Genomic DNA, 10,827 nt, shown 5'->3' with positions numbered 1-10,827 from the left:
CTAGGGGTCCCAGACTGCTAGAGGGCACAGGCCGGGCTGAGGGACCCCCCTTCCCCCCGAGTGCACAAATTTTTGTGCACCGGGCCTCTAGTCTAAATGTATAAAAGGCTAATATGCTAAGTGTCTGACTGTCCAACTGGTGCTATGATGTGCACTGACCACCAGGGGGCAGACGCTCAACACAGGAGCTGCTGTGATGTGCACTGGCACCGAGGACCTGGTGCCCACAAAGCAACACTTGGTTTCCCCCAAGTGGCACACAGGCCCTGCCCCCATCCTGGAGCGACAGCCCACCAAATCACAGCCAGTGCTGCCGAGACCCCATGGTGCAAAATGCGGCCCACAGCCCAACCCAGCCCGGAAATGGTCACAGTGGGCACTGGGTAATGATGTCACATAGCAACGCCTGGCTTCCTCTCCCTAGCGATGACTAGTCTCCGTGGAGTTTCTTCAGCCCAGGAACACGACGTGCTTTATAGCTAGGTGCAAGTAGGTGGATAGGAGACTCAGTGGAATCCTATTTTCTTTTCATTATCCAGAAAACAGAGACTTAGAAAGTTTAGAAACTTGACCCGACTGAAAAGAAGAAAGAAATGGTGGACCTTGAAAATGACTTCAGGTTTTCTCACTGCGCAGAATATAGTCAAACACTGCTACAGTTAAATATTTCACCCTGTGTTCTTCCTGTGTGATCTACAATAATAATCTGCTTCGTGTTGATATTTAGTGCTGTGTTGCTGACAATTACTTGAAAGAGAAGTTGGGGTGCTTCACTGGGCTGGAAAAGTTTAGCTAAATCAGAAAGCAGGTCTAATTAAGCAAGTGTAATATATATATAAAAGGCTAAGTTGACTCACGCATGCGTGATACATATAAAGCTCTAGCTGGTGCCAATCACGCATGTGTTTCCATCTGTCATTGCCAATTGTGAATTTGGTTGACACTTCTATTATAGAGAAAGGGCGAATGGCTATATTAAAATATTTCTTCTAATTAATTTCCTTTCAGTGTGCACGAATCTGTACCCAGGGCCACTAGTTTATTATAAGTATTAATAAATATTAAGAATGTATTAAATATTAACAGGACATATTTCTTCAGGTAGCATGTTGATTTGCATTAAAAAGACAGATTGGTTTAGCAAATGAGCCCTTGCTAACTGATTCCAGGATAAAGACAGTCTCTATTTTGTGCCTTTATACACTATCGAAGGTTCAACCTAAAATGGCAGAGGCATCAGGCCTTTGATATCCTTCCTCCAAAGTAGCAGCACTAGTTTCATCTAGTTTAGGAAAGGCCTTTAACTCCACAAAAATTGGAAACAATTTTAAAAGGCTTTATTTGAAAAGATAGGAAGTTAGTGCACCTTTTAACACCCTTGCATCAACTAACAAGCTTCTTTTAAGATGGTTGTTTTGTAGACTCAATGTTGCTTCTGTTTGCATATTCTTTCAAAAACTGGTTTACTAATTAAATCAATTTTCAAGTTAAAAGTTAATGATATCTCCTGACAGGTTTTTTCTCATCTATATTTCTTAATTTTTCATCAAGAAATAGAGCAACATTCCAAACCAAGATCAATAAAAACAGTCAATTTACTTGTCAGTAATATAAGACAATTTGAGGAATACTGATTAGGACAATATAATTATGAATCTCAATTCTCTATAAACTATACCATCAAAGAATCTGTATTTTTGTCTTTTATTAGTGGGAAGTGAGATTTAAATAAAATGCAATGCCATAAAAATGTATTTGAAAGTTTATATAAGCTTAACTTTAACAAATATAGATCTAATATCACAGATGTGTATTTGATATAAATTCTTAGGAACAATGTTTGGTCAGGCCTACTTTTAACATTACTTCCCTTTTGATGTGGTTTTTTGCAGCATTTGGACTTGCTTGCTATTTTCCATAGAAGATAACACTAAGCTTTTTTATTTCCCCCTGCATGTATGTTTGCTCATAATTGTTCTTAGTTTTTTTGCCAGTTATGCTCTTGGTTCACATGGTATTGCTGTACCAGAACTCTTACAAACACCATGGAAACTGTTCTCACTGTAATTGCTCTTTTCTACTACCCTTTGGAAGGTTCAAAGTCTATGAACAGGTGAGATATATTGCTGTTAATATACAAGATTCTAAAGCATGCTTTTGAAAAAATCTTAAATATCAATACATTGTAATGTCCAGTGGACCCCTAATGTTTATGAAGGTTATTAGACCCACAAATTTTCAATTGATAACATTTATTATAGCAGGAAACAGATATACTTAAACTGGTAATCAAGAGGAGGTTAATAAAAAGACCGTTTACAAAGGTGTAGACAATGTTTAGAAAAGTCAGTAAGGGGATACCATAGTGCACCAGAACTAGTCTCTGCAGGAAGTTTCTATTACCCCCTGACCCCAAGGAGCAAGGAGAGGAAATGTTACGGAGCTGAAACTTTGAGAGGGCCCCAACAGGAGACAGGCACAGCCAGCCTTTAGCCATTGCAAGGAGAGAGCTGGGAGAATAAAATACCATGACTTAACTCTTCTGTCCTCCAATTAGCCAAAGCCAATTAAAAAGCAAAGTAGCCCATTGATAGAGTCCATACAGGTCAGCCTCCCTGCACATGGAGTAGATGAAGCGTGGAGGAAAACAGGTCTAGAAAGGCAACTAGAAAATATATGGACCTAATTTGGGTATATGCATAGAAACTAGGGAAGCAAATGCCAGCCAAGGGAACAACGTGACCAAAAGCATAAAGCCGTAAAGGGGGGTCATTGTAGTCTGGGCAGCTTGTCCAGAGGAGCTAATGTGTGGTAGGATGTATGGGAGAAGAGCAGAGTAAGGGGTGAAGCTAAAAAGGGACTTTGCCCTTCTATTTTATTTTATTTTATTTTAATATATTTTATTGATTTTTTACAGAGAGGAAGGGAGAGAGAGATAGAGAGTTAGAAACATCGATGAGAGAGAAACATCCATCAGCTGCCTCCTGCACATCTCCTACTGGGGATGTGCCCGCAACCCAGGTACATGCCCTTCACCGGAATCGAACCTGGGACCTCTCAGTCCGCAAGCCGGCGCTCTATCCACTGAGCCAAACCGGTTTCGGCGACTTTGCCCTTCTCCAGAAGTGGAACTCTATTCTATAGGTTGTAGAAGCCCTTGGAGACTTTTGAGAAGCATGGCATAACCATATCTGATTTAGAAAGAATTCTCTTGTAGTAGCTAAATTATATTGAGGATATAATGAAAGGGAGAAAGCCAGAAATTGAGTCTGGTTAAGAAGCCAGTGTCCCTTCGCATATTAAAAGGTGGTTGCAAGGATGACATTAAGCAAGATCATTTCTGCATTAGACTCTTGACTGAAAGAATAGGCATTCAGTTAAATTATCTATATGATGAGAACTTTATCACAAGGCAAAAAGTGAAAATAAGGAAAATAGGCATCTTAGGCTTGTGGCCAGGCCTAGAAGAAAATTACAGAATATCTTAGCCACACAAATGAATTAGAAGGTTATGCAGAATGCAAGGTAGTTTTGAGGAATGGGCTGTTTTCTTATGCCTTTATAGCCCTCTTAGCCTATGAATCCCTGTTTTAGGGATCCATCATTTTGAGGCTTAGCCATTCTGTCTGCTTCTTTTCTCATTACCAACTGCCCCATTTCCTGTGTATCTCACATTCACTTTGAGAGACTCTGATTAGGTTTGTTAAATGTCATTGTCCCTATTTGGACATAGCTTTCACACTGGCCAGCCTTAGATTGGCTGCCTGATTCAGTCAGGAGAGTCATGGGGTATAAACGACTGCTATATAAGCATTCATTCCATGACAGGTACTATTCCTGGCTTGACATTAAATAAAATTTTTCAAATTCCTTTAAAAATGCAAATATTATAAGTGAAAGATTTAAGGATGGTATGAGAATATTTCAGCATTGATTTCTATTAAAGTGTATAGCATAGGACCTATTGCAAAGTAAGTGCTCAATAAGTATTAATGATAACAATGATGTTGTTATTAAGTAAAGGAATATTTCTGGGCAATAAAAAAAAACACAAGATGATGATGACTATGAAAAGATTCCAGGCAAATGACAGGACTTGATGTGAAATGATGGCAGTGGGAATGGGAGAGAAACAAAGTGGATGTAAAGATGAGAAGCTGCTATTTAAGGAGACTGAGAAATTGAGTGATACTATTAATTTACATACTAGACACTGATCTGTTTTAGGGAAGGTTATGAGGCTTATTTGAGACACTTTGATTTTGAAGGCCACTAAGCTATCTGTGTAGAAATATTCAGAAAGGAGTAAGAAGTCCTCGTCTGAAAATTTGGAGTAAGGTTAGGACTAGATTAAATTATCCATAATCTCCTTTCACTACTCATTGAAAGAAGTCCTAATAGTAAAAATCCACGTTTCTATCCATGATCATATAGGTTTTATAGCAGGCTTTTATCAGTTATATATTTTTCAGTTGGATAAAATTAGCAGTTTACTTTCAAAACAAAATCATATGGACTCAGAAACCCCTCATGCCTTGGCTGGTTTGGCTCAGTGGATAAAGCATCAGCCTGAGGACTGAAGGGTCCCAGGTTCAATTCCAGTCAAGGCGTGTACCTCGGTTGCAGGCTCAGTCCCCCGCCTGGTTGGGGTTGTGTGGGAGGCAACCAATCAATGTGTCTCTCTCAAATTGGTATTTCTTTCTCTATGTCTCTCTCCCTTCCCTTCCACTCTCTCTAGAAATCAATGGGAAAATACCCTCGGGTGAGGATTAACAAAAAAAGGAGCCCATCATAGCCTAAATAATCCTAATGCTTCTTTAAATGCATTTGATTTCTTTCTTAGAAAATGGTTTTGTGTGACTTTTATATCCTTATGAGAGATTTGATCATTTTTTCATCAGGAAAGCAACTGGCAGAGTTGTATGGCTAAAAGCTGTCAGCAACACAACCAACATTAAAACATAAAATAATTGCTTATTTCAAAATACTAGAATTGGGATATTAGAGCTGGAAAAGGCGTAGATTTTAACCTCTTTCTATGGATGAGAAAAATTAAGAGCCAGAAAGTATACGTAACTTTCCTAAGTTCATATAGCTGTTTATACCAAAAGGAAAATGCTCTCATTTAAAGAAAAAAGGTGATATCACAGAACTTCTAAACTCACTTCTAGTTGTCTTGACAATATATTTTCCTTGTTTACAGTGTCAAGTACTCATCCCTGGTGGCACTTGCCTTCATAATTCGCCCCACAGCAGTCATTCCATGGATACCTTTGCTCTTCAGACATTTCTGGCAAGCACAGAGAAAGCTTGATCTTATTCTACATCAGTTCTTACCTGTTGGGTAAGTATTGCTACAATCCATCTATTAATTTTAATAACCTGCAAATTATATATTGCAAATAAGATTTTATGTCTTTGAGTCAATTATGATATCTTCTAATGTCAATGAGAATTGTCAGACCAAGGAAACAGAATTATTTCCAAATTTATATTGTAATACTTATGATTCTGATTAACTATAAGTATTTTAATTTGCTTACATGAATAAGAATCTTTGCAATTTTTCTTAGAACTTTCCTGTACTTTATTTCCTAAATATTTCTCAGACACATTTTAGGAGATACTTGATTCTTTTACATTTGTACAGGGCTGTGTGATTTATAATGGCATTCTCATATTACCTCATGATTTTCAAAACTCTTAGATCTAGGCAAGTGTAGGTGTTTTTGTTTTGTGGAAGAAACACGGGGTTGGCAAATTAAAAATGCATTAACCAGCCCTAGCTGGTTTGGCTTAGTGGATAGAGCATCGGCCTAGGGACTGGAGTCCTGGGTTCAATTCCAGTCAAGGCTCAATCCCCAGCCCTGGTTGGGCGTGAGAGGGAGGCACCCAAGTGATGTTTCTCTCTCACTCCCCTTCCACTCTCTCTAAAACTCAATGGAAAAAAATATTCTCAGTGATAATTAACAACAAAAAGTTAGGATAGTAGTCAGCCTTTGGGATGGGGGTGGAGATTGACTGGTTGGAGGGATGAGGGGGCCTACTGATGCTCTGTATTTTGCTCTATGACAGTTGCACAGTCGTGTTCACATAGAGATGGCTCACAAAGCCTTATTCTCATAGTGTACTTTTCTGTATATACGTTCGTAAGTAGGCAGCCTCTGAGATTGCCCCCACTGATCCCATCCTCTGATATTAATGCTCTTGTATAACACTCTTGTCTTGAGCAGGAGGTAGACATTTTGACTTAATTCTAACAAACAGAAATGGCAGAAGGGTCTCCCTTCCACGATTGGGTTATAAATATTGACTGTGGCTTCCATCTTGGGTGCCTGTCTCACTCTCTCAGCTGGCTCATGCTGGGGGAAGCCACTTGAGGCAGTCTTAAGGAGGGGGGTCACATGTGGGAGCCTGAGCTCTGCCAACAACCATGTGAGTGAGCTTGGAAGCAAATCTCTCCATTACCCCCCATCAAGCCTTTAGATGAAATTATACCCCTAGCCAACACCTTGAGAGCCCTTGAGCCAGAAGCACCCCGCTAAGCTGTACCTGGCTGGATTCTTGACTCAAAGAAACTGTGAGATAATAAATGTTCATAGTTTTAAGTTGCCAAGTTTTGGGGTAACTTGTTATTCAGCAGTAGATCATGCAGTGTTTATTACTTTTTAAAACTTTGTTTAAATGCAGCTTATGTGATGAAAGATCTTTGAAAATGTATAAATCCATATTCAGTATGTGAAACTAAAGCATTTTTAAAGTGGTTTTTTTGGAAATGGCCTTGATATATGGCATTTGTGAAGCCATATGCCGATATGGATTTTCAGTGAGTTCAGAATATTAATCATCCCTTTTGTTTTTCAGATTTGTCACCTTGAGTTGGTCTCTGATAATTGATCGTATATTTTTTGGTCAAGTAAGTCAAATATATTTTTATTCTAACCATTTATTACACTAAAAGTTCAACCTGATTTTTTAATTCATGAATATTTGGGAACATTTAAATGATATGGGTTACATTAAAAAAAAAAAAAAGACTGCTAGCATATACCTTTGGTTCAATTTGTTATGCTTTCTATATAACAGAATTGTGTATTCCTAATTGAAGTTCAAGAGAGTCCAAGGTATTTTTGTCAGGTTTGTAGCAATAAAAGTTTGATTTATTAAAATTATTTTAGTTGTCTTCAAGGTAATCACTCAAAATTCAAATTAACCAGAATATTCTTCAAGCATTTGGTTTGACATTTTAATCTCACGACCGTAGGTTTTTTCTAAGTTCCCTGTTTTTAAGTCACTTACGGGCTCTGGAATTAGATTGCCACAGTTTGAAGCCTAGTGCCCTCACTAGCCTTGTGAACTTGGACAAGCAGTGTGAGTGAGCTTGGAAGCAAACCACCTTGCTTACTAGTTTCTTTATCTGGAAATAATTGTGGTACCTGTCTCATAACATTAGAAGATTAAATGAGATACTGCATGTATAATGCTTATAATGGGGCCTGGCACAAGTGAGCACCTAATGTTGGCTGTTGTTGCTGTTTATTTTCTGCTTTGTGCCGTAATTCCACTTGTAATATTTTCAAAGCTTTATCTTCCTAGGTAATATGTGATGTAAGGTACTAGAATAAAATTTTTAATGTGGGTGCCCCACATATACAGTCTGATAAAAAATTAATTTTATAAAGTATTTTTGTTGTTGTTAATCCTCACCCAAGGATATTTTTCCATTGATTATTAGAGTGGAAGGGAGGGGGAGAGACACACAGAGAGAAACATTGACGTGAGAGAGACATATAGATTGGTTGCCTTCTGCACTCGCCTGCCTTGGGCCTGGGATTGAACCCGCAACCCAGGCACTGCCCTTCAGTCCATGGGCCAACACTCTGTCCACTGGCCAAACTGGCTAGGGTGATAAAAATTATTTTTAAGTGTTCTCTTTAGCTTTAATTCTATGTAAAACTTACACTGTCAAAATTGGAATTTTTCATACTTTCTTGAATCTCAGAAACCTAGTATTTTACAAATGAACAAAGAACACACTAATAACATAAAAAAATGCTTTCATATGGTCATTAATAAAATTATTAGTGTAAACTATTGTTTGGTTTTTAGATCATTCCTGATTTAATGTCAAGATTCTTCCAGATACCCTAATGCCAAAGATTCAAACTTGGCACTAACACATTTCTGTTTCTCTTTCCTTCAACTATGCCAGTGGACTCTGGTTCAATATAATTTTTTGAAATTTAACGTGCTGCAGAATTTGGGGACATTTTATGGTTCTCATCCATGGCATTGGTACTTCAGTCAAGGATTTCCAGTTGTTTTGGGTACTCACCTACCCTTCTTTATTCATGGCTGCTTTCTAGCCCCAAAGAGGTACCGGATACTTTTGGTGACTGTACTTTGGACACTTCTGGTTTATAGGTAAGATTTTATTTATTAAAATAGTTAATTTTGATGATGTTACCAAGGAATTAAATTCTTCAAGAAGTAAACTGGTATCTTTTAGAGACGTATTAACTATTAGGGTTTGGTAATTGGGATTATTTAGCAGAAAAGGTAGTAATTATGTTGGACTCAGAAAGAATACTTCTGATATGTATAGTTTACTTAAGAATTATGTTCAACTTTTATGAAGCTGAACAAATTTCACTTGCTCTTAGAAATACTAAAATTTTAAATATTAAAGGACCAGAAAAATATTTTAAAATGAAAATGTATGCATCTTTCTTCCAAATTTGAGTGACTTGGATTGGTAATAGAAATCCCTTTCTTAGAATGTAATTGTACTTTAGACATTGACATCAAATGTTAGGATTACTTTTAACACATCATCACCTTATAAGTAAAATAAACAAGATTCCTGAAGCATGAAATTCAGTCTCAGTACTTAGAACAGGTCATGTTAATTATATTTCATTTTAAATACATAAGTTTCTCAAAGTATTGTGTAATATGAGAAAATATTTTAATTTTTTTTTATTATAGCATGTTGAGCCACAAAGAATTCAGGTTTATCTATCCAGTTTTACCATTCTGTATGGTGTTCTGTGGTAAGTATTTTTGTTCAATATAGAAAAAAATTACTTATATAGAAGTAGGTAAAAGACAATAAGCTCTCATTAAAGCTCATTAAACTATAAAATATTTTCAAAGAGGCTAAGAGAATTGCTTATTACAAAATAATTATATTTCTGCAGTATTCTTTCTGCAGCCTAAATATCCCTTTTTCTGTGTCCTGTAAAGTGAGATAAAATCTTAAGGACTCAATATCCAAGTCATAAAGATCCAATATCCTTCTGGTGGTGATATTCCTGGCTGTTTGAAATCTTTCACTAATATGTCTATTTTAGAATAGCTCTTTTAAGTTTATAGTTAAAACTACTAAGTTCTTTGTTTCATAAATTAAAATATATTTATAGCTGTTGAAACTAGTTTTTAATGCTTTTGATGCTTTAACACTCACTCTAATGCATATGTAATTTTAAAAGTGGTTCCCACTAATTTTTTTGGCCCTTTCTCCATTTTTTCCAGTAGGTTATTGGCAATATTTTTTTACATGTGACTTCTAAAGTTTTATATCATTCAGCTGTGGAAAACAAGAATTTTCATATTAGTTGTCTTGGAAAAATTATGAATTGAAATTTTGCTAACTACATTTAATTCAGAATAAATGACTGATTTTCTTCAAATATTAATTACCAAAAATCACTGGACTGGGGAGGGATGAGATGAGTAATCAACAGGGACTAGAGACAGGGCAAATACTTTCTAGAGGAGTTAATACTGTCAATCTTTTTACTTAAAAAAAGAACTCCAAAGAACCCATAGACTTGAACAGCCTTCTTTGACCGAGTAAACATCTCCTACAGACCTCAGATGCACTCTCTTCAATTTAAGTATTAAAAAACACTCTATATATCTGGAGTACTGAAACCAAAGTTAATTTTTGTCATTACTTTTTTTTTTTTTTAATTCTAACCTTAGGACATGTTCATTGATTTTTTAGAGAGATGGGAAGGAGTGGGGCAGGCATGGATATGAAAAAGTGACATCAATCTGTTCCCTCCTGCACATACCCTGACCTGGGGCTGCGATGGTACCCCCAACCTAGGTATGTGTCCTTACTGGGAGTCGAACCTCCGACTTTTCAGTGTATGGGATGATGCTCCAACCAAGCCACCCGGCCAGGGCTATATCATTACTTTATGGTCTTGCTTTATATACAATGCAGGCACATATAAAAATATAGTTACCTAACTATATGCCAAGTCTTTTAAGAATAGTGGGCCCATTTACCATAGCAAATTTGTTCATGAATCACTATTCATATTTTCTTTTTTTAAAGTTTCAGTTATAGTTAATCAAGCTTGGTTTCTGCCTGGGTATTGTCAGACTATTGGAAGACAAATGTGTTTGTTGTTTAGTTTGGTTAATTTAGGAAGTTGTTTTAGTTTTCTTTTTATAATCTGAGTCTTTCCAGCATTTCACTTGTGTATCTTTAGGGAAAGTGCACCGTAAAGACTGAGTTTTCTGAACCTCTTTCCCAGTCCAAAAGATGTCATCTTTAAAGTGTTAGGATCCCAGTAAATTCTTGTTGTCAGGCCCAAAGACTTAGATAAAATGCTGGTGAGGACTGAGCTTTTCTTGTAATGGACAAGAATTAGACTTTCTTCTATACTATGTCCACTCAGAAGGATCCCTAAAGGACTGAGACACACCAAAACCCCTGACCTCCTCACAGGATATGATCTTTCCTACAGACACGTACCTAAGGCTTTTGAGTGAGCCAAAAGATTGATTCTTAGAAGACTCATACTTCCATTA

General features: G+C 36.9%; 1 protein-coding gene and 1 long non-coding RNA gene across 2 annotated transcripts in view; one reads left to right on the top strand and one right to left on the bottom strand.

The window, feature by feature from the left end:
- Positions 1-10,827, top strand: part of PIGB (phosphatidylinositol glycan anchor biosynthesis class B) — a 29,221-nt gene that overhangs the window by 10,362 nt on the left and 8,032 nt on the right. The window contains exons 5-9 of the mRNA XM_015564746.1: positions 1,983-2,113; positions 5,204-5,344; positions 6,865-6,916; positions 8,213-8,424; positions 8,989-9,053. Coding sequence (XP_015420232.1) covers positions 1,983-2,113; positions 5,204-5,344; positions 6,865-6,916; positions 8,213-8,424; positions 8,989-9,053 — 601 coding nt within the window. The remainder of the gene's footprint in view (positions 1-1,982; positions 2,114-5,203; positions 5,345-6,864; positions 6,917-8,212; positions 8,425-8,988; positions 9,054-10,827) is intronic.
- LOC107183265 lies at positions 2,236-4,588 on the bottom strand. The gene is made up of 2 exons (XR_001514054.1): positions 3,096-4,588; positions 2,236-2,860 (listed from the first exon to the last, which is right to left on the bottom strand). It is a non-coding gene; the product is annotated as an uncharacterized LOC107183265 (long non-coding RNA).

The sequence above is a fragment of the Myotis davidii genome, unplaced genomic scaffold (genome assembly GCF_000327345.1).
Source record: "Myotis davidii unplaced genomic scaffold, ASM32734v1 scaffold1421, whole genome shotgun sequence".
Classification (NCBI taxonomy): Eukaryota; Metazoa; Chordata; class Mammalia; order Chiroptera; family Vespertilionidae; genus Myotis; species Myotis davidii.
Note: the sequence above shows the minus strand (reverse complement) of the source record. Positions and strands in the feature narration are given on the sequence as shown.